Below are 27,768 nucleotides of genomic sequence, written 5' to 3'. Positions count from 1 at the left end.
ATAAATTCATGAGGTAATCGTCTCGTGGTAGTGGCAGAAATAATCTTTATAATCATGATGACACCTTGGGCAAATAAGGATACCCCAGTAGGCATGGTTCAAAAACACCTTAACTTTTATCTTAACACATGAAGCACCCCCTACATTAATTTTTAAGGAGTACTTAATTTCTTATTGCACGAACCCATATGAAAGTGTCCAGTGCATAGCCCAACCACTCCAGCATCATATTTAATATATTGCAGTTTCTTTCAAAAAAGAGCTTGATGCCTCTCTAAAAGTATAAGTGCAAAATTCTGATCCTTTCACCAATTTCCAGTTTAATGCACACCCAATCCTAAAGCGATAGATACTTTTATTGAAGGCGCTCATATTTTATCATTTTCCAAAATGAGTGAATGGATACAAAGTGCTATATTGGGGCAAATACCTATGAAATCTTTTTATCACTCAACTTAAAGTGCATCATGTTAAAATGCAAAAGTTTTATACTGAATGTAAAGTGCCACTGTGCCTCTGAACATCAGGATCACTCATTCTTTTCATAAGGTAGTATCAGTTTATGTATTTCTCCACAAAAGCATTTCCATAAATTTTCATGTACTTAAAACAGGTCCCGTTTTTTTCAAAAGTATATTGAAAGCATAATCAAATCACATTAATATATATAAATATCCACTCCATTTAAGAGAGCTGGTAATAATTTGCAACACCCAGTAATGTTTATAGGATCTATGGGTATGGTAGAGATATGTAGTACCTGAAGACCAAAAAAAGAGGTTCCTGTCCCCAATATCCAGGACCCAAAGTTTACGGGGGCTTTATAGTTAGGTTGACGCTTTACCCACACAAAACCATAAAAATTCATTAGTTATAGTTATACAAATCTGAAGAAACTGTAACTTGTGCTGTTAAGTAACTTTAGGCCACAAGTTATTGTTTCTTAGCACAAGAATATCTATACGTATAACTATAACTGCTGAATTTCTATAGTTTTTGTGAATAAAACAGCAACCTAACTATAACGCCCCTGAAACCTTTGTTCTTTCAGTGAAAATCAAATAAAAAAAAAAAATATATATATATATATATATATATTTATATCCCTATATATATAGGGGTTTTACTCACCTTAAATATACTTACCATGCATAGTAAAGGCATCTACGTGATAATGGAATGCATTGTAAAGGCTGCTTAGGAAAGGCATGCGTGGTAAAGGCATTATTTTTCTTTATAATCTTATACAATCATCCAATAGTATTAAATCAAACGGGAGAGAGAAGCTGAGAGCCATTCAGCTTTCAAATTAGCTTTCAAATTAGAAGCTAATTTTTAACATGACAGCATCATCATCGGGATTTTTTTGGTATGCTATCCTCCACCCGAAGGTAGACCAACTGGTCATACAGTAGTGATCAGTGATAAATAGTGCTCAAGTGAGGTGAGTTAAAATTGCCTACATCTCCAAACTCAATTTATTTTAAACAGTTGAAGAGGTGGAAAGGTAAAATCAAGGTGGTGCGTATAAAGATAACGTTACTAATCTAAGGCACTCTTTTGTCCATGGAAATTGGTGAAAGGATCAGAATTTTGCTCTTTATACTTTTAGAGAAGCATCAAGCACTTTTTTGAATGAAACTGCAATATATTAAATATGATGATGGAGTGGTTGGGCTATGCACTGGACACTTTCATATGGGTTCTTGCAATAAGAAACTAAGTACTCCTTAAAAATTAATGTAGTTAAGATAAAAGTTAAGGTGTTTTTGAACAATGCCTGCTGAGGTATCCTTATTTGCCCAAGGTGTTATCATGATTGTAAAGATTATTTCTGTCATCACCACGAGCCGATTACCCCATGAATTTATGTATTACTCTGAACACAAGAATTAAATATGCCATACATATGTACTGATTACTTTGATAGACCAATTGTCTTTTAAATATGTATTAACTAATATGACTGAAACACATTAAAAATACAAAAAACTGCCCATTTAAATGAAAATGTTATTTAGAAATGGATGGTGACAATAATGCGATTGAGTTATTGTTCTACTAGTAATTCTTGGGTTATGACATGTAAAGAAGGGCATGGGTTTATATAAAGTAACAGTCGCTGTGTTAGGAGATAGGCCCAGATGAAGGCGTCTTGCCAAAACACATCGGCCATGATCTGTTTATAATGTGCCATTGGTTATATTAACACTACAATAAATGGAGTGAAATACTTACCTGCATGTGCGGAGTTTAGTTGTTTTCTCCCAAAATTTCTGTTGCCAAAATCGCCTAGGGAAGGAGTCCCCATCCCTATACTGAAAGCAAAAAAGAATCTGTGGTGTCTAGTGAGATGTAGGCAATTTTAACTCACCTCACTTGAGCACTGATTATCACTGATCACTACTGTACTACCAGTTGATTATTGATACAATCATCCAAACCACGAAAGACAGAGATTCAGTCAGGTGCCGGTTCCATTATGGTAACATACACCAGGATGAGTTGGCTTTTTCTGAATTGTGCATATCAGGCGACCTTACAAATATGGAAAACTCTGTATTTTTAATATAGGGCACCCAGAAAGTTAGATGTGCACCCTGAATATCAACACTAGAACATCAATATAGCGGACAAAATATTGAAAATAAAATAACAGAATAATAAGTCTACATTGTATACACCTAACTCCACATATAGGTACCTCGGTGATACATATATTCAAGGTATGTAGATGTGGAATTAGGAATAGTAAATCTACACTTCCCTTTACGCACTTACTTTTCAGTTATTTGCTCCTCAATATTCTGTCCTTGATATGCTTGAACCACGATAATCAAGGAGTCGATAGTCAGTAATGCAACAAAAAAGTTGGTATATAACAGGACCCTGTGTGTTTTACTGTGACACTGAAATGCTGCCCTTGCACTGCTAGCACTCTAAGAGCCATAAACACACCGCACACACTTGAGATAAAAAATAATAAGGCCAGATACATTGTTTATATCAACAGTACTATTCTAATAAGCCTCACAGTAGTTTCGAGTTTTGATTAGGGAATCTATTAGCACAGGCGCAGACCGAATTGCAAAATGAAATACAGATGTAGATTTAAAAAAAAAAACATATCCAGTAAAACATATACACATTAGAGATCTATTATCCAATTACAGACACATCATCTCAACAAGAATGATACAACTAGGGTGATGCAGGTACTTATACTCAACGCCTCAACCACACATGCTTTCTGTGGAAGACACCAGCTCAGCCAGCAAAACACATTTCCAATGCCCTCAAACACTCCGCAGTTCGAAAGTTAACAAAGAACAACCGTCCAAATGAGTAAATGAGCAAAACTGTAGTCTAATAAATTGTATAAGAGGGAAAGTAAATCAAATTATTCATTAAACATTCAGCAGCATCAAAATATGAGTCAAAACATAGGGTCTGAATCACAAAAAAGTAGAAAAAGAACTTGTGAAGATCTCTGCCTTATCTTCTGTTTCCTACATTTTGCTGTTCACCAACATTCCCAAGAGTGTGCTTGGAATGCTGTGCAAGAGAAAAATGATTTGAGTTAGATGTAATTAAAAATATATTTTAAAGTAAAACCCATTTTTGAAAAAAAAACGTGATTAAATGTTTGTGCCCACATATAAGCATGGGCGTAAAATCCGTTCCGCTCGCGGATTTTGCGGATTTTCGGTAAATTCGCAATCCGCGAACTCTCGCGAACTTGCCGAAAATTCATAAAATCCGTGCGAAGCGGATTTTTTGCTTGGTCGCACTTGCCAACTAGAATACTATACAATTTCGCGGGAGTAAACACTTGCGAACACGTAGATGCGGCGGGCAGCGACAATCTCGCAATTGCGAGATTGCAAAATTTGCAATTTCGCACAAGAAATCCACCAGCAGGCAGCATAAACCATGAAAATTAGGATTTTTATCAGAATAACTCCTCAGGTTGACATTTGCCTGCACTTTTTCTTTGCAAGGAGTCCATTTTGGGGGGGGGGGGAGGTGGAAGGAAGGAAGTGCCCCACAGTCTCCAACTTCCTGTTCCTGTCCAGCAGGCTCCTCCCAGTGCTTTCTTCATGTGCTGGTCACTTTGATTTGGATCTTGACCTGGAAGGATTACTTATTGTGGATGCTGCTGGATATTTGGATTTTTGCAAAACTGAAAGCACTCAGCAGGTGCAAAAGTTCAATCTTATCATTAGTACCCATTCCCTGTAGTGCTTCCTGAGGGGCCCCTTCAGAGTTCATTTGCCTACTTGCAACTATTCTATGACCCTGCTCTGACCCTCACAGCAGGCTCAGAGAATAGCTACAAGTATACAACAAAGGTCCTGTTAAAAAAATTACACTGCAATAGAAAGCAATTACAGACAAAACTGAAAGCACTCAGCAGGTGCAAAAGTTCAATCTTATCATTAGTAACCATTCCCTGTAGTGCTTCCTGAGGGGCCCCTTCAGAGTTCAGTTGCCTACTTGCAACTATGCTATGACCCTGCTCTGACCTCACAGCAGGCTCAGAGAATAGCTACAAGTAGGCCACAAAGGTCCTGTGAAAAAAAATTGCACTGCAACAGAAAGCAAATTACAGATAAGGAAGCAGGTGCCAGCCAGACTGGAAGTTTAAATTCAGTGACACATTAATCAACCCCAAATTAATTCATGTCAGTTGAAGCAGGGCAGGTGTGCTTGCTTTTTTTCACCAACATAATCTACAGTGATAAACCAACCAGAGGGTGGCAGTGATGTACCAGAGGGTGGCATGGGTGTACCAGTGGGTGGCAGTGGTGAAACAAAGGGTGCTGTGAACCTGTGATGATGAACCAGACGTAGAAACAACATAGTCGCGGCCGTTGCAAGCCGACAAGTAAGTTCGCAATTGCGAACTGGTACACAACCCTCGTGAACTGGCAGAAACCCTTGTGAACACAAAAAAAAATCCGCAAATTCGAGAGAGTTCGCGGATTTTGCGGATTGCGAATCCGTAAATACGCAAGTTCGTGGATTGCCAATTCGCAAAATACGCCCAGGCTTACCCACATATCACATATCAGATAAATAGAAGGCTGGCAGTGCCATAGAACGGCATTCTCCTTGCCTCTTTTATTGCCATGGTGAAATTTTCATGAGTTGTTCAAATGGGGCTTATCAGTCTCTGCTATAGTTAGGTTACTTCCTGGATAGGGCAATAGGTTTTTATTGACCAGCTTCCATTTGTGACTTTCCTTCTTTTGTGATCTCGGCCAAAGAGATATGCCAGATTTACAATGTGATCCAACAACTTGGTACTCAAAATCAACCAAGAAAAAGTGTGTAAAAGAGTTGTCACAATAACATCGGAAATATTCAGATATGGTTCCCTTTTAAAGGGATGTAATCCCTGTATCCTCTGGGACAGTTTCAAACCTTAGCAGCCGTGATAGTGGGTAGTGATCACTCTACCTTGGTAGGAGCTACGTTCTCCTGGACGTTGGTCTCCAGATGCTGTGTAACCCCTTTAAAGCCTTTTAAAGGTACTGCATTTGATATACCCTGATCCTTGTTGGTGAAACAGGCAGGCAGACAATTTAAGTTAACCCTTTGTCAATGAATCTGGGGTGGCTGTTTGTCTGTGGGCTATCAGTGCTGTGGATGTTCTATTGGCTTGTCACTTGAATATAGATATAGTTAGTTCTACTGCGTTTGTTATATCAAATTAAGATGGAAAAAGTTGGGGATAATAACTAGTCCAAGGCAAACTTTACATTATGCTGGCATATTTCACCTGATTTAGGACATTTTGTAATATACATGTTACCTAAAATTCCTGGAATTATGCCATTATGCCACGTTTTGGAATAAGGTGCCATTCACAGTAAAAACATACCTCGAATGTGCCATTTGCTCTAAAGATTTACAACAAATGGATGCTGACCAAAAAATTGGGATGGGTGTTCTCTGTGTTTTTGTTTTTTTGACTTTTTTTTTTAGCATAATGCGGCCCTGTGTCAAAAATTAACATGAGAACACACTAAAATGTAGCACAAAATGGCAGATTTGTATTTTTGGGTAATTCCTTGTAATTTTGACAAAATTCCACCTAATTACATTAAAGCAAATTAAACAGTGTTTGCACACCACCTACTGATAAGTGATTAATGTTTCATGCTCTCATGATAGTCAAATTGCATTTTATTTTTTGTAAAATTCCATGGGAGACATTTTAAAATGGGTAAAAATAACATTCAACGCTGAACAACTTGGTTGGTTTTCATTTCTTTTTAGGCATGGACATGCATTGACAGTGGCAGGAAACATAGCTTTTGTCTTTGGCGGCAGTGCTGCTCATGGCACCCTGGTAAGTGCTGTAATTTGTTATCAGATGCATTTGTGTGTGAATAAAATTATATCTTGACCAGAGTGCTTATGTTGTTTGAAAAACATGATGTAGGATTATGTAACTCATATCTTGATTGATCAGAATCTCAAAGTGACCTGAATTTCTGTACAGTATTTTGTTTTGGTGAGCGCATTTCAAGACGCTAGCCAAGCGCACAATATTAAAGATCCAGAAAAAGATTGTGCTCTGGAGCCGCATTGACAAAGACCCACTAGTTTATTGGCGTTCTTCAACGCTCACGGCTTTGGTGTTCCTAAATCACAGTCCTTACTTTATGGACAACCTTCAACCAAAAAATGCAAAAATCCATATTAGTCAGATAAAGTTTTGAGTGCTAAATTTGACATCATAATGCGAAGGGAAGCAAGGCATCCTGAAGGAAGTTCAAAGAAGGTGATACAACTCTATCTGTTTATCTAACCCTGAATACAGGTGACATTTGAAATGTAGAATAAGACCAAGTAGAGAAAGAGAGTGGCTTTTGGGTCAGCCCCGTTCATACATTGACTTTGATGTGTTTTTCATGGTTTACCATTGCCTGGTCTGTCAGGGCCATGGCAGTTCGTGGATGGTTATATTGTCCCATTTGTGTGCCTTTTAAGTATTTGTGATGGGACATTAAGCAGTCGTTTTGTAGACTATCGATGTGACATGATTTGTAGCTTGTCGCAGAGAGCCACTGTGTTTTTTGATATATTTACTTTGTGACACAATTACATTTAAATTACTGATTTATGTCTTTTTTGCTTAAGGAGTGCACTGTTTAGATAGTTTAGTGTTATAAAATTACAGCACTGTTCACCCTTGCATATTCTTTTCTGTTTCATTTTACTATCATGATAAGATGTGAGATGTACAGCACAGCTTTTTTTGTTCACAAAGAAAAGATGTGCACGCACATAGAGTTTCTTAAAGATAGACTAAAAACTCTTGCCCTGTCAAAAGTATGTACTATGTAATATTTTCCTGTGTATTTATTTCAGCTAACTGCCTACATCTTGAAACTCCTTTTCATGACACTTCTTTGAAGGTTCAGCTTACCTCTGCTAATGGATTCATTTCAGCAGACTCCTCACATCTACTCTGTTGTAGTCTATGTTGTTACTTAAAACGAGTTTCTCCTTTTAGAACATGTGAGGAAAAACACACATGCAAGGTTGCCAGCTATTACAAAAAGCTGCCCTCAAAGAACCTGACCTATAGGCTTTGCTAGAGATTGCTTCAGAAAGTGATGTTAGTTGGCAGGATGACTAGTCCTATTAAAATATGATTCAGGTGGAAAGATGAATTGGAAGACATATACAAGGAATCTAAGAAATGAATGTATTGAAATTAAAAATTACATTTATAAAGCACGATGGCTACCCTGAGGCCTCCCAGTGCTGCGGACGGAACAGAGAAGGACAGAGGAGATCAATTAAATACAGTCCTTAAAAAGGTATGTTTTTAGGAGTTTACGTAATGCTAGCCAGTTAGGCTCCTTCCGTAGAAGTAGTGGAAGGGTGTTCCTTTGGATGGCGGCATTGTAAGAAAAGGAACGCCCGCCGCTTCTGGCTTTGCTTATTCTAGGGGGTAAGGCCAGAAAAGAGGTCTTTGAACGAAGGTTTCTGCTCGGGCTGTAAGTGGTGATCAGGGATTGGATAACAGCTGGGCCCTTCTTCCAAAAGGCCTTATGGGCCAGGCACATGGCCTTAAACTGAGTCCTCTTCCTGATTGGCTGCCAATGAAGGCTCCTAAGTGCTGGTTTAGCAGATTGCCGGCGGGGAATCTGAAGTAACAGGCGGGCTGAACAATTTTGAATGACCTGGACCTCATGAATGATGGAATGAGGGGCTCCTAAATAAAGGGCATTCCCATAGTCCAGGCGGGAGAGGATAAGGGCCTGGGCCATAATCCTTCTGGCCTGAAATTGGAGAAAGGGGGGGGTCCTGCAAAGCATCCTCAGCAGGCCGTAACATGTGGCTGAAAGCTTCGCTGCCTGGTAGTTAAAATTAAGAGAACGGTTAAGCCAGAATCCAAGACTCTTAATCTGATCTTTCGGGGCTGGTGCCGGGCAAAGGAAATTAGGCCACAACAGGGTGGAATTGAAGCATCAACAACAATTGATGGACAGAATGCAGAACAATGTCATACATTCACCCCAGTACAGAGATCTGGGCCTAAATCCATCGTTTTTTTGCACTCCACACCACCCCAGGTCAGACATGGCCAAATGCAAATCAGCCTTGACCCTGTGCCGCATGGGAACAGTCCAGCCCGAACTGCCAAGCCATGTCTTTCCTGGACCGGAATCAAACATCCAAGGACCGGTTTCTGGCTATCAGCCATCATCAGCCTGGATAGCTTGACTCCAGTGGTGTGGAGAGCATGGGACTCACGTCTGAGCATACCCATCCCACTCAGGTTGACAAATGCAAAAACAACAATTGATAGACAGAATGCACAAAAATCTCATACATTCACCCCAGTACAGAGATCTGGGCCTAAATCCATCGTTTTTTTGCACTCCACACCACCCCAGGTCAGACATGGCCAAATGCAAATCAGCCTTGACCCTGTGCCTCATGGGAACAGTCCAGCCCGAACTGCAAAGCCATGTCTTTCCTGGACCGGAATCAAACATCCAAGTACCGGTTTCTGGCTATCAGCCGACATCAGCCTGGATAGCTTGACTCCAGTGGTGTGGAGAGCATGGGACTCACGTCTGAGCATACCCATCCCACTCGGGTTGACAAATGCAAAAACAACAATTGATGGACAGAATGCAGAACAATGTCATACATTCACCCCAGTACAGAGATCTGGGCCTAAATCCATCGTTTTTTTGCACTCCACACCACCCCAGGTCAGACATGGCCAAATGCAAATCAGCCTTGACCCTGTGCCTCATGGGAACAGTCCGGCCCGAACTGCCAAGCCATGTCTTTCCTGGACCGGATTCAAACATCCAAGGACTGGTTTCTGGCATTCAGCCGTCATCAGCCTGGATAGCTTGACTCCAGTGGTGTGGAGAGCATGGGACTCACGTCTGAGCATACCCATCCCACTCGGGGTGACAAATGCAAAAAAACGTCCTAGGATGCTTGATTCCGGTCCATGGAAGACATGGCCTGGCAGTTCGGGCTGGACTGTTCCCATGAGGCACAGGGTCAAGACTGATTTGCATATGGCCATGTCTGAATTGGGGTGGCTTGGTGAGCAAAATAACGATGGAATAAACCCAGATCTGTGACTGGGGGTGAATGTTTTGCCATTGTGCAACATTCCGTCCATCATCTTGTGTGTTTTGCTGGAATTGAAGCATCACCTCTGTTTTATCCCCATTGAATTTAAGGCAGGAGAGTTCCATCCACTTGGCCACCTCCTCTAGGCAAAAGCCCAGGGTGCTAGATGACCCCTCAGTGTGATTTAATGCCACCACAAGTTGAGTGTCATCTGCATAGGTAATGATTTTAATGCCAAATGGATGGACAATCTCCGCCAGGTGTCTCATGTACACATTGAACAGAGTGGGGCTCAGGGAGGAGCCATGAGGAACCCCACAGCTGAGAGGCAACCTAGTAGAAACAACATCACCTTCAAATACCTGGAAGGAACGCCCATTGAGGATAGCAATGTAATTGCAGTGCCGGAAACTCCCAGACTCTTAAGTCTGAGGATCAGTGTGTTATGACTAACAGTGTCAAATGCTGTACTTAGGTTGAGGAGGATAACTGCTGCGGTCCCTCCTTGATCCAGTATCCTCCTCGCCTCCTCAGTTACCGCTAGAAGAGCAGTCTCGGACTTTAACCACTGCACATTTCCAGGCAGCAGATACTGTGCTTGATGCAATGGAGGAGTTTACAAGATCAAGGATTACAGGACAGATGGTATCAGCAGCTAATGTGAGGGCCTGAGGGGGGCAGGGTCCATGGGAGAACCAGATTTTAGCTTTGCCATAATCGAGTCCAATAGAGCGAGACCCAAAGGGGGAAATTGCCGAAGTGAGGGTTGGGTTTCAGAGAGAGGATCCAAGATGGAGGTCGTAGGTTGTAGATTCTGTGTAACCGGAAAGGAGAGTTAGAGGGTTTGAGTTTTTTGCTGATAAAACTCTGCCAGATCATTACAGCGCGTGAGTGCACCCTTTGACATAGATTGTTTTTGAGGCAACTTAGAAAGGGTTTTATCAATTTTAAAAATTTCTTTGGGGGAGTTCGCAGCTGAACTGATTTTCATTTCATAAAAGGTGGCTTGGGCAGTTTTGATTTCAGATTGCCTTGAAGGAGGTCCTGTATTCTTTAACTAGGTTAGGACATTTGATATGGGTCTTTTATGACTTCAAATCTCGCTCTGAATTGCTAATCCTTGGCTACGGTTCATAGGCACGGAGTGTGCCACTGGTTGGTTCTGGTGTCAGATCAACTTCACCTCACCTGCAATTCTGAAAAAAGCTGAAGGCACATCTCTTTAAGGAGCACTATTGACCCAATAATTTGCCTTTGAGCTCCCCCCAAAGATTGTATCTTGCTGAGATCAATGCCCTCATTCATCACTCCATTACACTCCAGCTCCGTTTGCACTTTTGAAATACCAACACATGCATGAATAGATACCTCAAGGTTTTGAATGTTGTCATCAAAAACATGAGCTTTATTCGCATTGTCAAACTCCCTCAGCTGAAAATATTTCTTTCTTACAATATGTACAGGCATCATGGATGTTCTTGTTACATTATACAATTGGTAAAGGGCACGTTTTACCCAGTTGGAGCGCCCTGATGCTTAAAAAAACAGAGGCAAATGGCAGCATACAGGTCACAATTTGTGAAGTTTAAAGTTAAATTGTATCTCAATTAAATTGATTGTATTTAAGAATGTCAGTGTTGTGTTTATTTATTTTGTGAGTGGTTTAAACTTCACCTAAATGTAGGGAAATTTGCGACCATCAAATGACATTGACCTTAATTTAAAATGACCATCATTTAGGTGCAGGATCCACCATAAATAAACAATGACCACTTGACAACAATTATGAGCATCATTGTGTTTTTTAGGAATACTATATGCATACGGATTATGTTATGTTCATCATCATCATCAAAAAACGTTATTCAGTTTTTTTTCAACCCATCAAAGTATACAAAATCCATATATTTGAATGATCTCGTTTAAATATTCGTTAACAAAAAATGAGGTCCATATAATAGCATCATAAATATATATAAATGCAGGATAAAACACTAAAAATACAAAGATTTCATTAAGTAGATATACAGCCAAGTAAAAACGAAAAAGAGTCAATTTTAAGGTGCTGAAGACAATTAACCATTTTTCCTGAACACAAACTTCCCATTATATACTTTGACTCCATGATCGTATTTACAAAATGTACTGATACACCAAGGCACATAACCATCCTAGTCAGCCTGAGTTACAAACTTCTGGCGCCTAATCCAGAAGTTAAATAGAAAGCGGCTTACTGCAAAGTCTATTGGGTCAGACGTTTTGGACGTTTTGGACTTCAGGATTCTGTAGGCAAATCGATATTGTCTGATTCCTAAATTCAAGCATATTGGCCGTATCCACCTCCTACGATTTGAATGAAATTTAATGCAAAAAAACAAAATATGTTCCTCAGATTATTGTGCTAGGCCATATGCAGGGCATATTTCTGTTACTAGATCAATGGCCAGGTAGTTAGGAATTTTTAGGAATATGCTACCCAGCCGAAACCTAACAAACAAGCTTTTTGGCTAGGGGTGGTGAGATCAGATCCAAAAAGGGATCAAATTTGGGATAGAGCTAAAATCATAAAAAGTGGGTTGTTAAACGACCGTTTGTTGTTCTCACTGCATAATGTTCTACCACATATGTTCAGTATTTGGTCTTTACTCTAATGATTTCATCTTTACAAACCCTCTCTGGACAATCCCACAAACTCAACATTTCCAGTAATTTCCACCAATTGGCAATGTGTTTAAACCATAGTAATTTCTTAGCGCCACTAATCATTAGGACCTCCCTTAGTGAATCACTGTAATCATTTAGCTCAGGGGTTGTCCACAACCGTAGCCAACACATTAAGGGTTTGAGCAAACCCACGTCCCAAAGTAAAAAATTAATGGAGTCAGAAGTGTCGCGACTGGTACAGAGACAAGGGATCTGACAAAAAAATGTTCACACACGGTCAATTTGTGGGTATTAGTTTAGCACGAGATCTCAGCGCCATAAAGTGGTGTGCTTTGGGCTTTAGCACTGTAAACCTCCAATGCAGCTGTCAGTGGCCATACTCGTGACTTTCTCTGGAATTTCAATATTGACTTTGACCTATGGCCCAAGGTAAGATAGCTTTTTCCAAGTTGCCACTTCCATCTGAACGAGTCGATCAACCCTTATTCCCAAATAGTCAAAGCTTTTTACCCTCTCAAGTGATTCAGCTGCGATCCTATCTACTCGCGATTTTCCCTTTCACTTCCCAAAAGCCATAAATGTTGTTTTTGTAACATTAAGTTCCAGGCCCCTTTGCTTGCAGAAAAACAAATGTAACTACTAGATTTTGTAGGCCCATTGGTGTTGTGGAAATAAGTAAAGAGTCATCTGCGAAGAGCTGTATCAGTATTTTTTTTTCTTTCAGAAGGGGGGAGTCATTTCTACAGTCCTTGAGTATATTGGCCACTTTGTTGATATACAGGGAAAACAAAGTAGGCACGAATATGCACCTCTGGCACACACCACAGTATATTGGAATCTTACTCTGTAGTTCACCTTGTTTGCCTCATCGTACCTGGGCATTATTGTCCTCATGCATTCTTTTTTTTTTAACAACTCTTTTTCTTGAAGGATCAACATACAATCGCACCACTCCAAGCCCTGGAGGCACTGCAATCAAGTCAGTTCGTCATCAATCACGATCCATAGACATATAGACATAGCCCCAAACCCCTGCACCACCCCCCATCCACCCCTCTCCCCCTACCATAACTCCCACCCCTCCCCCAAGTCCCTCCCCCACACAGTGTCCCCTTGTCTCCGTACCCTGTCAAAAGCAAGAAATACAATATTAACATGTTGAAAACTCTGCGTGCCATAACGGCCCTCGGCAACATCACTCTGGCCCCTCATTATCTCTAAGTATCGCCGGTGGTTCCAGCCAGATCCCCCGATAGTCCGCCCACCGTTTCCATATTTTGTAGTGCTTCTTGGGGCATCCTCTAGCTTCATATACGGGCCGCTCCAACCCCATGCAAAAGTCAAGGCCCTGCTTCCATACTGACACTCTGGGAGCCCGAGGGTCCTTCCAGGCTTTAGCTATGTCCCTCTTCGCAACTTTAAGGCCCAACAACAGCAAATGTCTCTTATAAACATTGCCCCCCACCAGTGGCGGCTGGTGACATTTGAACGTGGCGGGGCGTAAACATTTTGCCGTACTACACCTTTGACGAGCAAGCGTAGAGAGCGAGACTGAACAACCTTTGGGGGTCTGGGGGTTCCCCCCGGAGACATTTTTATAAAAAAGAGTGGAAAATTCCCCCAGCTGGGAGTAGCTGTAAATGCAACTGTTAAACTGATAGAAATTAAAGTAGAGAAAAACTCATGTCTTCCAAATGCACAACCTCTCTCCATGTGCATGCAGGACCTTTCCACTCTGCTGCTGACGTGCTAAAGCTAAAAAAGAGTTAGGCTAGCAGTCTATGTGTGAGTGTACGGCCGTATTTCTGCTGCAGCCGTATTTCTGCTTCTTATCGTAGTACATCTGTTACTCAAATAATGTTGCTGTCCATACTTGGAATGAATACAACTACCAGCACTTCAGCACAAGAGTCACGGTAGAGCTAACAATGTAAATTAACACTTTTTTCATCTAGCACCTTTGCAGAGCTTAACACTGTTACACAGCAACCTGTCCCCACAGTTCAACACATCTTAACATCAGTGCAGTACAGCAACGGGTCACTTTCACAAACCCAGCACATCTATAGTGCATGCACGGCGCCCTGTTCGGTTTAAATTGCGTCTTGACCCACACAGCACCGTACATGACACAGAGAAACCTGGAGCACAGGCAGTAACTTGGAGATAGCTATGCATCCGTTGTGCACACACAAACATTCTCCCAGCTCGGAATGACCCACTCGTTAATGGATAGAAGCTTTCATGAAACAAGCAGTCAGTGACCCCTCCCTCAACAGGACCATTGAAGAAAAACTGAATGAACACTGGATAGACCAGGCTTCAACCAAACGTGAAAAAGCAGGCACTTTTAAAGGGCGCTTATACCAGAGCACTGCACGGTGTACTGACCCCTTAAACCAAAGCAACATGTATTAATTTATTTAGGGGTTGGCCTAACGGCTAAGGCGCTCGACCTCGGACCTGGAGATCTGGTTTCGAGTCTCGGTAATGACGCCAAAAACCCCCTGTGATTCTGGGCAAATCACTTAATCTCCCCGTGACTAAAATGAGAGTGTGTCCTCATGTAACGTAACCGGTGCTATGTAAAGCGCTCTGATAACTGATTCGGTTCGGTTCTAGTTCGCGCTATATAAAACTCTGCAAAAAAAAAAAAAAAAGAGGTTTGTAAAGTGTTCAGCATATTACTTTGCAGCCATTTCAGAAAAGTAATAGATGAAAATTTCATACAACCCGGCCAGTAAAGAAAAATATAATAAACATGCCTTCACTGAACAGTCCCCAATAAAGGAGTTTCTATCTCCATCCCGACCTGTGCTTTGTGGGGTCCCTCAAGGGTCGGCTCTTAGTCCGACCCTGTTTAACATCTATGTGACCCCACTGGCCAGACTTATAAGATCTTTCGGGATGGAGGTAGTTTCCTATGCTGATGACACCCAAATCCTCGTCTCTCTCTCCCATTCAGACGTGCAGACCGCCTCCAAGTTTAGATCCTGTATGGAGGCGGTTGGTCACTGGATGATTCAGAACTCTCTTAAACTGAATGGGGAGAAGACTGAGGTGATGGTGTTTGGAGGGAACAACAACATGTGGTCAGATAGCTGGTGGCCCAACTCGCTTGGAGCTTGCCCTTCCCCCACTACTTCTGCCAAGAACCTGGGGGTGATGATAGACCCAGTCCTGGACATGAATGGACAGGTGAGCAGAACCATCTCCACCTGCTGGGGCCTAATCCACACCCTGCGGAGGATTAGGAAATATCTCTCGTTACAATCCAGAAAGCAGGTAGCTGTGGCATTAATAGGCTCGCGGCTAGACTATTGTAATGCGCTGTATGCGGGGCTGAATAAGAGCCTCCTGCAGCGCTTACAGGTGGTCCAAAACGCCACGGCAAGATTTGTCTTGGACGCTCCCAGACGTACTTCGGCTACGTTAGCCAGGAAAACATTGCACTGGCTTCCTGTAGAATACCGAGTACGGTTCAAGGTCCTGTGCATGACATATAGAGTCATTACAAAAAACAGTGACTCGGGAGTAAGCTCCATCATTTCCAACTACATCCCTGGAAGGAACTTGCGTTCTTCCGGGAAAATGCTTTTGTCAGCCCCTCGCATAAGAAAAGCATAATGGGGTGGCAGGGCCTTTTCCACCCTTGCCCCTAAATGGTGGAACGAACTTCCTTTTGATCACAGGTCCCTACCCACATTACAGGCATTTCGTGGTGCACTTAAAACTCGCCTCTTCCGGCAAGCCTATGTGTAGTGGATGAATGGTTCTATTTTCTGATTTTATTGTTAGGCGCCTTGATACCTCCGGGTTATTGTTTTGCGCGGTATAAATTATTTTCATTCATTCATTCATTCAAGGAAAGCACAGTGAACATCACTTGCACAGAAAGCTATTTTAAATTTTTTTTTTTAAAAGAGCAGGTAGTCAAATTTCTTCTTAGACACGCACTTTTTAGAGAACATTATAATCACTAACATTTGCTGAACTGGCCTTTTAACAAACGAGACCTCTCGTATCCACGCTGCCATGACTCTTCAAGCAGACACAAAACATCATATAAAATAGATCTCATATATAAATTTCAGAACCATTTTCATATTAAAAGTGGACGGGTGAACTGAACTCCGAAATAGGCCATGCCCCGGCCCGACGTGCCAAAAAGACCCTGAACAGGCCATTACTAGAAGTGAAAAATAAACGCCTGTTCTTTACCTCGGCTGGCGAGCTCAACTGACAGAGTTAGTTCACAATCAGACGTCAGCAGGCAGGCAGTCCGGCCTACTCTCTGGCAGCAACAAAAACCAATGGTGTAAACCCGAGCAAGCAGTGAGTAATCCTGACGCAGTGAAAAATCCATTCTGACTGCCAGAGGCCATGCAGATTGCAGACTCCTGCGTGGGAAGCCATCTGAGGTGGTCGAGTCTCCGCAGACTCGATTCCTACTTCCCACTTGCCACACCCTTTCCCAACACGTCACAGGGAGGGGTCCCACCCACGCCCTGTAAGGAGTTGGGAAAGGGTGTGTGACAAGCTCTCCACTCTCTGATTGACGTGGAGGGTTAGAGATCCCGGGCTGGTTTTCAAAACGCCCGGGGCTAACTTAACCTCCATGCCATCAGGGGGTGGAGACTGCGCCTCACAGCTAGTTGTTTGCCAAGCTGATGACATCACAGCCTTCAGGGCTGTGAGGTTCTCAGCCGGCAAACTCGAAGGCTAGGCTTCCTGAGCAGCGGAGAGAGTGAGTCACGTGATGTCTATTAACAGGGCCGATATCGGTGAGTGGGGCATACAGTTCCCTGCAGCCCCGTGTTCGAGACTGGTGTTGTTAATGCCATTAAGTTAATGGAATTTTTGGCAGCTGATAAATGGGCATTTTTTTATAAATGACTATGAACTACACATCCAACATTGTAACGGGGCGGAGCCCCGACGCCCTAATAGAAAAACCGCCACTGCTCCCCACTCCATCTAGGACATGATGAAGCCCCAAACGGGGGTGCGAGGAAGTTCCCAGCCCAGCACCTCCGACAGGCAGTCCCAAACACCAGTCCACCATTGCTTCAATCTGTCACAGCTCCACACCGTGTGTAGGAACGAGCCAACCGCTTGACCACATCTCAGGCATTCAGGGGACGCAATCAACCCTGCCTTCCACAGTCTCTCTCTGGTGTAATAGGCCCTATGCAGGTATTTAAATTGGATAAATCGTAGGCATACCGCAATAGCTGCTCCCCTCGGGGCCTCAAGAGCTTCCCGCCAATCTTCTTCCTCCAGGTCCCCAACCTCCCTGGTCCAAACCTCCCGCAGATGTTGCAATGATGACGAACAGTGGGTAACTAGGGTCTGATAGATACGTGAGATCTTTTTGTCTTCTAGCTCTCCCATGAACACCTTGGCTTTCAACGGGCTAAATTCGGGCAGAGAGTCTAGGCCCTCCAACACGGGCGTAATAGCATAACGAAACTGCAGGTACCTAATGAACTGTGTCCGGGGCATGCAATATTCCTGACTAAGTTCCTGAAAGGATTTAAGGGTCGTGCCCCGCATCACGTGTCCCAGGTTTGAGATTCCAATAGAATCCCACTCCCGGAAGCCCTGCAGGGACGCCAAAGCCGGGAATTGGCCATTTCGCCAAAGCGGGGTCTCCTCAGTAAGTTTACCCCACCACCCCATGCGGTGCAGTGCCTGTCGCCAAATCCGGAAGACCACCTGTGTAACACATGGCAGTCCCTTTCGCAATTGCGCCAAGTATAGGATAGTGTGAAGCGAGTGCGGTTCCATCCAGTACCGCTCAAGGGCGTATGCCGGGTCCTCTCTGTCTCCGTACCACCACTCATTCAGGATAAGGAGGTGAGACGCCTGGTAGTATGATAAGATATCTGATGTTGCCAACCCTCCGCAGTACGAGGAGAAAAAGCAGGTACGGAGGGCCACGCGCACCGCACCCCCCGCCCACAAAAACTGGCCCAGCGATGAGTTCACCTGCTGGAACCAGCGCGGCGAGATAGGGAACGGGTGATTCTGTAGTTGGTACTGAAGTCTCGGGAGGGCGACCATCTTGAAAATCGCAGACCGACCATGAATATTAAGCGGCATTCGGGCCCAGGATTTCATCTCAGACTGAACTCGGTCCCACACCGGCACCACATTACGTTCCCAGGAGATGTCCGCGAGACCGTCAGAAACACCCCCAGGTATTTAAGGCCTCCAACTGCTATTTGCAGGGGCGATGCCCACCGACCCAATTCTAGTCGATCTCCCAGCGTCCATATAGTGGATTTCCGCGGGTTTAAGAACAGTCCTGACACCTCCCCAAAGATCCTCATAATCTCCAGGGCTCTAGGTCCCGATTTATTCACATCTGTGAGGAATAACAGGACATCGTCCGCATACAGGGCGATTCTATCAGACGGCCCGACTCCCACTCCAATCCTCGTATTTGAGCATCCATCCTGACCCATGCCGCCAGCGGCTCTATGGCAAGTGCTAAGAGGTATGGCGAGAGGGGCAGCCCTGCCTAGTGCCCCGCCCGAGTGGGAAGGCCACTGACGTGGCACCCGCTACCCTCACCGAGGCCGTCAGGCCCGTATATAGGAGCTTCACGTATGATAGAAAATGCGGGCCAAGGTTAAGCCGTGAGAGTAGAGCAAAGAGGTAGGTCCAGCTAAGGGAATCAAAAGCGCTGTCAATATCCGCTAAGAGCAACGCTGCCGGGATCTTGGCGCTGCCAATCGCTGCTACAGCTACATGTGTGCGCCTAATGTTGTGCCGTGTTGCCCTATGGGGCATGAACCCCGCCTGGTCCGGGTGTATCAGTTCAGTTATATACGGGAGGAGTCGATTTGCAAGGGCCTTGGCTAGTATCTTGGCTTTGATATTCAACAGAGATATCGGGCGATATGTATCGCTGTGTTGCCCTATGGGTGTCCACCCATCCCAGTCCTCGGGCCACATCGCTCAGCTTAGTAGGTGCATCGGCACACAATCCACCCCCTGGCCTGTACCTGTCCAACCGGCACTGCATGACATCATTCCAGTCACCCCCTATCACCGCTAAACTCTCAGGGATTTCAGACCACACCATGTAGAGCCGTTCAATCAACGCCCATTGCAGCGGAGGGGGAGCATACACACTTCCAATCACCCACGCTTCAGCACCTATCGTACCTTTAATAAATAAGTATCTACCCTGCGGGTCAGTCCACTGCGAGTCATAAACAAAGGACAGCCTTCGATGCACCCAGATGGCAACTCCCCTGGAGCCCCGCGTAAACCCTGCATGATAGACCTGGTCATACCCATATCTTCTCAAACTAAGCACTTTGGTGCCCAATAAGTGCGTCTCTTGCAACAACAAAACATCCGCTCCCTCCCTTTTCCCAAGCCGCAGCACCGCTCCTCTCTTGATTCTGTCCAGCAAGCCCCGCACATTGCAGCTCACCACTCGCATGCAGGCCCCGGGTGCCCTATAGTCCTAACTCTCAACCGCCGTCCAGTTGCAGATCTACAAATAGGCCGCGGGATGGACCCAGGGGGCAAGCACATATCAGGATAGACAAGCGCACCAACACTGGGTGACATCATCCTCCACCACCGAGATGCGGGTCTCCGCTCCAGTGATTCGTTCAACAGTGTTTCGCAAGTCTTGTCTCAGCAGGGTCACATCTGCCCCAACCGCGCCTATTTTGGCGTCCAACATGTCCCTCGACTGCGTGATTGCACTGAGGAGCGCTGCGTTGTCGGGTGCCGACAACTGAGAGCCCCCCGAGCCCGCCGATTCTGTAAACTTCTCCATGGGCCCCTGTTTGCCTTGGCCCCCACCTGCTCCACCTCGCGTCATGGCCCTCTGGGGTGTCTCGAGGGTCAGGATCTCTTTAGGCAGGTTTGCGTCCCTCTCCCCACGTGGGCTAGGTAGGTAGGCGTCTAGATGTAGCTAGCAAGGGAGCCCCGTGGGTTTCCAAGAGCAAGGGCCACACACCAAGCCACCGGCACTCTCTCCCCGTCTCGTTGCGACTGTGCAACGCCAGGCCCAAACTCCCCACCAGGGGCACCCCAACCAGCCGCAGTCTCCTCCAGGCACCACAAGTCCTCCCCACCGGGGCCCGATGTGGCCCCCGAGCACTCACCCCACACCACGGCAGCCGGGGTAGCTCACCTCTCGGTCCTCCGGAGACCTGCCTCTACCCCCACGGGGGTCTCCTCCACACCGCGCAGGCCGGATCCACCTGTCTGGGACGTGCAGGACTGGTCAGCTGCCCTCACCACTCCAGCCCAGCGTCGTCCACCCTCTGCAACTGTTGTCCGGCCCAAGCGCCACATCCACCGGCGCCTGGGGACTCAAAATGGCGGCCCTCTTTCACCTCGGCCGCTCCTGACGGGGCGCCGCCACAGCCGCAGTAGGCGAAGAAGTAATGAGGCGCGGGGGGGTCGCCCGTCACCCGGACCCTCCCGAGAGAATGGGCGCCAAGACTCTCCCACCTCGGCACCAGCAGATTCATCCGGGCCGGGCGGCACCAAAATCGAGGTCCCGGCGGTATAGGCCTTGCCGTTCCCCTCAGGATCAGCTGCGTCGCCTGGTCAGGTCTCCCGTGTCAGGGCCGCCACACAACATCATCCGCCGTTGATCGCCACCTGTCGCAGGCAGGGGCGCCGCAATACACGTCTCCCCAGCGTCGGCAAAAGAAACAGTGTCCGGATCGGGCAGCCCCCAAATCGAGGCCCCTGCTGACCAGGCCTCGCCCGACCTTTCGGGACTCGCCGCGTCGCCGGGCTGCAGCTCCGTCTCCCGGGCCGCCTCTGAGGTGAAACTGCTACCGATCGTAGCTCAACGTATCCGCTGCCGGTTGCTGTAGCCGGGAATCCCTTCTGATGCCCAGGGCAAGGATAACGGTAAAGGATTTAGTCAGGCTGGCCGGAGCTCAGGCTCTAGACGACCGCCATGCTCGCCAGCTAGGCCACGCCCCTGTCCTCATACATTCTTGCTATCAAGTTTACCAAATTAGTCGGAACAACCGTACCTACCATGACTCGCCACAGGATCAAACACAGCCCTCAGATCAACACATGCTATGTATAATTTGTGTTTCTTTAACAACACATACTTCCACGTGAGCTATGCAAACCTGAAGGCCTGATTGCACTTATTTATCTTGGTTCAGAAGCCCGCCTGGTAGGGAGACAAAATTGCATCTTCATCTATCCAGGCTTTGAATTTATCTAAAACTTGCCTTGCCAAAACCTTTTGCAGATTATCAATCAAACTGATCGGTCAGTAATTGGAAGTGATTTAAGCATCTCCTTTCTTATATATAGTTATTATCTCAGCCCTTTCCAAGTCTCTGGAATATCTTCTCCAGCTGATATGAAGTTTGACAGAAGGTTTATATAGGGAGCCCATATCACAGATTCACATTTATACAGGTCACCATGTATCCGGTCTGCTCCAGGAGCCTTTGCTGCTGTCAATTTAATAATTGTTGCCATAGTATCATTGAGACTAAAAACCATCTCATTGCTAGTAGTAGAAGAAAAGGGAGTATCCAAAATATTAAAATTAGCACTCCGTAATTTCTGTAAAGCTAGTATCTTCGTCCCTACCATATAGCGTGGAGAAGTGGCTAACCCACTCATGTGGCTGAATTTGGTAATGAGGAGTCATAATACTATCTAAGCTTCCGCGTGCAATGACATGCCATTATGTTATGTTATTATGATTGGTTTTTATAAAGCATGTGGTTATTTGTACGCTTTGCTGGCACTGGAACTGGAGTGAACACAGCAGAATGGAGCTGAAGTGGTTTAAGGATTAGACTTTCGGAAACAGACACTTTTGTATAGGCTGGCTTAATAGTATAGTTGTTGCCAGCCAATTATGTGAGAATTACTGGAGAGGGGATGCATCTCCGCCTACATGTTGGGAGCCAGGAGTACATGTTTTGATGCAGCAGAAGTTCTGTGCTTTCACGAAAAAAAAATTCTTGCCACATGCAGCAGTGATCATTTTGTTTATTTATCCAGCTACATGAGATTGAACTTTCAGGGGCACACATGTGGCCTTGTAATGCTATTAAAATGTCTTAGGTAATTAAATAATTGATGTTGTTTTTCTCTGGAAGCAGCACAGATAGGAGGTCATTGACCTACATGGATTTTCAGGTCTCGCTTGACAGTGCAATTGTTAGCTGACCTTGTAACCTACACCAATATTATTCTACAGTTCTATGCTTCCAAACAAATACATATCTATTCTCATACTATTTACTTCTAATGCTTCACATTACCATACATGCCTTTAAAGCCAGCCCTATTGACATTGCCATTGCTTGTAAGTTCTTGTGACAGGGGAGAACTTTCAGATGCAATAACGCCTGCCTAATTCACTGCATTTTCGTACCTTGCATACTTTTGAGCTCTTTCATTGCCCCGTTAGTGTGTGGTGTGTTTTTTATCATCTGCGAAATCATTAACACACTGGGCACCAAATCTTAAACTTCAGTTTGCTGGAAGGATGTTGATATTTTACTGCTGCCGTGCACTTCAGGAATGCATTCAGTCCTTATGTCCCATATAGTTCCACCCGAGGTGGCTAGCCAGGATAATTCTTAGCACAGGGTCTGGAACTTAAGCTGCACATTAACATTGGTAAACATTGGCACACTTGATACCCACAATATGTGTAAAAAAAGAAGCCCAATGAAAGAAGAAATATGGACTAAGGGGGTTTTGATGTTGTCAATTCTCCTCGGCACATTCCTATAATTAGTGAATCAAAGATCACCTTTGGAGACTTTTCCTCTGTTGTTTACCCCTCTTAATTCCAGATGACTCACCCAAATGCTAATCATTAAGAGGGCACTGCACAGGCAGGAGTGTGGTGAAACAATATGGAATCTATTCTCACAAAATAAATCATGGCGAGGTCTTTATCTCCAATGGGTATTATTTCATTCCCCCAAGTCCCCCTTATTAAGGTTGTTACAATAAAACCTTTTTCCTTGCATAGAATTCTTTCCGCTACAGGGCTGTTTATTCAGGAAATTGGTAGTGATATAACTCTGGGGAAAGAGTAAAACTACCAGTCACAGTCTCCTGGGTTTCTTTTCCTCGCCACCCACAGTACTTCCACTTAACCCCTTCGACGCTCATGACGAGCTCAGCTCGTCATGGAGTTTCCATTGATTTCAATGGAAATTGGTAGTAAATCTTTCCAGGGCCTTAGCATCCAAGTGGCTAAACACTCAGATATAGCACTTGCTTGGGGTAAGGGACTATACAGCAGTCACAATCACCTTCTTCTCCCTGCATATATGATTAGCCAGGGAGCCAGGGAGGGATTGTTTAAATGTGTCTCTTCTCTTCTAGTTTGGATTGATCATGGGATGGCTGGGGGAAGGAACCTGTCACTGAGGTGCCTATGTTATTTGGTCTTTTTTGGATCTCCATCCCTCCCATTCCCCTACCCTTACATATGTGACCCTGCCCTCTGTCATGAACAGAATGCTGCTGTGGCAGTGCCCTTCAGGCAACAGACTGTTAAGCAGTTTATGTGGTCCCTTTCTTTAAAACAGAGTGGCTGCCCTCTGCCTCCATACTGGAAGATGCCGTTTCCTCAACATTACAGTAAAGAAAGCCACCCCACCGGTGGGAGTCAGATGTTGTTGTGGTACCCACCTGAGCTTGTAGACATGTGCAAAGTGGCTCTGCTGCTGCAACGAATGGTTCACCGGTGGAGCTCCAGTCGTGAAGAGAAATGTGATGGAATGTGTCAGGTTCCACTGACTACTGATTTGTCCTGGTCTAAACAATACTGGCCAGTTAGGAGGGCCATGCAGCAGATGCCGTTCCAAACAAGACCTCTGAACTGATGTCACTTTTGGTCTCTCTCCATGGGCAGACTCCTGGATTTGTATTTTTTTCCCTGCATGTATGTTACCATTCTGCCCTAGACACCTGCATGCACAGTTCCTGTGAAGAGGAGCATCCCACCCACAGACTAGTGCATGCATTGGAGCGCTGATCCATTCAGATGGCTGAAGGGAGTTAAGGCAGGATGTGAAAACAATAAGGTAGTTTCTGCATTTGAAGCACAATTGCTTTCTCTGGTTATGGGATTGGTCAAGGAGCTGTCAGATTTAGGTTGTTTGGCACCCTCTTGGATGGTGGTTGATACCTCCAAAGCCGGAAGGTAAACAACACAACCCCTTTGAAGGTTGTTGGAAGTCCACTGTGTCAACTTTGGAAGACCTGCACAAACAACATAGGAAGAAAAAGCATCATGATATTGTGCCCTCTTCCCCTTTTGGGTGTCAATATTTTTACAAGCTCAAACATAACACAAACTACTGGGGCATCATGGGAAGCGAACCCATATTACAAGCACCCATACCCCTTGCAGCCGTCTCTACTGATTATATCACAACTGCACTCTTCTAGAATCTGGTAGAGAAAGTGATAGCAGCTGCTCTGGAGTATTACATTCCTACAATAAAGAAGCCATTAGGGTGTTCATGTTCTCTATGGACCTTAAGGGTATGTAGATACACATTCCAATCTAGGCTGGACATGATAGAATTGTGCAGTGGAAGGTGGCCTCTACCAATTCATGGTACTCCCATTTGGATGTAATATAGGTCATCATTTCTTCTCCGACAACATGCTCTGTTGTTGGCACCCCTGCGTCCCAGAGCCATATAGTTTTATCTTTGTATCAATGGCCATCCTGTCTTCATCCCATCATTCTAGAATGTCCTGGAAGACATGTTGGAGAACCGGGCCTTATGGGCGGAGCGGCGCAGGGCACGCCTAATATCTTCGGGTTCACCTGCCTTGTCAGACAGAGACACGAGACACTCTGTTGGGCGTAGTAAATCAGGTTTATTAGCTGCAGCTAAGCACAGTTATCCAAGAAGTACAGTTGTATATTCTTAGGAGACTGCCACCTAATTCCGTGGCGCACAATCTTTTATATCACACATATTTACAATGTCTACTCCCAAAACATACAAAACTAACAAATAGGAAAAGTTTGAAAACAAGCTATCAAGTGTCTTGAATACACCCTTCTTTCAGACCCCGTGTTCTCTCCTCCCCTCAAGTTAAACAATGCTAGTGCATGTAATTCAATTTGCAGGTGGCAGGACGTATTTGCGTGCCTCAAAGGATAGTTGTGTAATAGGAGAATACAAGGAGAGAATAGCGAAGGCCAGTCAAATAAGATAAAGTAAAGGAAGAATGGTGGGACCCAAACAGTCAACTAAGACAAGGATCAACCAGTCTAGACATGGATTAACAAACTCGGCCAGACCCTGACATCAGTTTCGTAAACAAGGACAAGGGGTTACTTTTTAACAGAAGAGACGCATAACAGCTGGAAAAGCAAAAAACACTACGTTCGCAGTGCTGCCTGAGTAAAGGCAACACAAAATGGCGACGGTCACAAAATGGCGGCTAAATACGAAGCGAAGTCGAAAACCACAGAACCTCAGTCCCTCCTTTTGCCATTTCTCAGGCAAAATACAAAGGACTCAAGTTAGTCTGAGTCAATGTCAATGGTCATGAGGTCATTGAGCTGTTGCTGCAACATCATTTTAATGTTCTATGTTTTCTGTGACACAGGCTTTGGGACACACAAGGTGGCGCAAAGACCACAGATGGCAGGGCCACACGGCAAACAAAGACAGCAAGAGAAAATGATGGCTAAAATCATTCCAAGGAAAGTTAACACTTTCCATCCCCATGTGGACAGTAGTCCCCAAAACCATCCCATCACAGACCAATCTCCTGTGTCCTGATGAATAGACTCGGAAATCACGTGTAACTTAGAAATGGCTTGGTATACTGTAGGGGCATTATCAGGAATGTAAATGCAGCAACTAGACCCAAACAATTTACAGACTCCTCCTCTATCTGCAAGGACAATGTCTAAATTAAGTTTGGTCTCGAAACAAAGTCTCTGGGTTCGTTGTATTCAATCGCAAATGTGTTGGTACAGCTTCTTGCAACACGTCGTCATCTTCTTTCTCAGAACTCGTCCAGGCATGCACTATTGAAAGGTACAAATCGGGGTACTTTTTCACTCTCACTGTCACCTAAGCCTTCTTGGACCCACTGGTCATAAGGTAAAGGCAAGGGTACCCTCTTACAGTGCACGCCGTGGACCCAATTTTTCTTCCCGACTACTTTCACTGCTGTACGTGTGACAAGAAGCACCTGTCGCAGGGGTCCCCAACGAGGTTCCAGATTCTTTTTCCTCTGGAAATTCTTCAGGCAAACAAAATCTCCAGGTTGAATGGAATGACCTGGATCTGAGGAAGTCTCCGGCAAAGCGTTTTGAACCTGTTGATGAATAACACGTAATTTAGTGGTGAGGTCATGCAGGTAATCAACCAACAATGGGTAAGGAATATCGGAATACTTTTTAGGTCGGGGGACTCCCCAGACATTGGCTGGGCGCCCAAAAACGACCTCATAAGGACTAAGTCCTAAACGAGAATGTACAGTTGTTCTCGTAGAGAGAAGTGCCAAAGGTAAAGCATCAGGCCAAGCAAGGCCCGTGCTGGCCTGAATCTTTGCTAATTTGAGCTTGAGAGTGCCATTATAGCACTCTACCAAACCCGCTGACTGAGGGTGGTTTGCCGCGTGGAATTTCTGCCTAATACCAAGACCCGCACACACCTTCTGCATAATTTGACCTACAAATTCACTTCCATTGTCACTCCAGACAATGCGCGGCAAACCAAACCTCGGGAAGAATTCCTTTAAGAGGACTTTGGCAGTGGACAAAGCAGTATTATCCTTTAGGGGGTAGGCCTCTATCCATCTGGAAAAGGCACAGACCACCACCAGAACATACTTGAGGTTATTGGAATGTTCCATATGAATGTAATCAATTTGTAAGACCTCAAAAGGGACGTAGGGGGACCAAAATGACCTGCCGGAGTTGGGGTTCCCTTTCCTGGATTATGCATCAAACAAACAATACAATGCTTTACCACATTTTCCGCACATCTGGGGATACCTTCATTCTGCCATACTGGAGCCAAAAGCTTACATATTCCTTTCGCACTGATATGAGCGGGACCATGCGCCATAGTAACTACAGGCAGTACATAGGCATCTGGTAACAACCAACGTTGGTGTTCTGACAATTCCGTCCAACACCCTGTCGCGTCCAACATTCCCGTACTCTCTCTCCACTTCCTCAATTCCTTCTCAGTTGCCTCTTCTTGGATAATTTTCACACTTTCTACTGTGTCTTCACACATACCTGCTTCTCCGACCCATCTTGCAGGGCCTGCAACATACATGCGACTTGTAGCATCTCTCACTTTTTCTTTCGCTACTTCGTCTGCAAAAGCATTCTCGCGACCCACATCATCAGTGATCCTCTTATGTGCACTACACGTCACAATCGCTATCTGGGTAGGCAAGGCAAGTGATTCAAGAAGGTCAGTTACCAACTGACCATGCTGT

At 44.8% G+C, this 27,768-nt stretch overlaps 1 protein-coding gene across 1 annotated transcript in view; it reads left to right on the top strand.

Annotated features, from left to right (window-relative positions):
* Positions 1-27,768, top strand: part of LOC144819544 (uncharacterized) — a 745,296-nt gene that overhangs the window by 12,510 nt on the left and 705,018 nt on the right. The window contains exon 3 of the mRNA XM_078677385.1: positions 6,286-6,358. Coding sequence (XP_078533511.1) covers positions 6,286-6,358 — 73 coding nt within the window. The remainder of the gene's footprint in view (positions 1-6,285; positions 6,359-27,768) is intronic.

The sequence above is a fragment of the Lissotriton helveticus genome, chromosome 2_1, assembly GCF_964261635.1.
Source record: "Lissotriton helveticus chromosome 2_1, aLisHel1.1, whole genome shotgun sequence".
NCBI classification, from domain to species: domain Eukaryota; kingdom Metazoa; phylum Chordata; class Amphibia; order Caudata; family Salamandridae; genus Lissotriton; species Lissotriton helveticus.
This window is presented reverse-complemented; position numbering and strand designations above follow the sequence as displayed.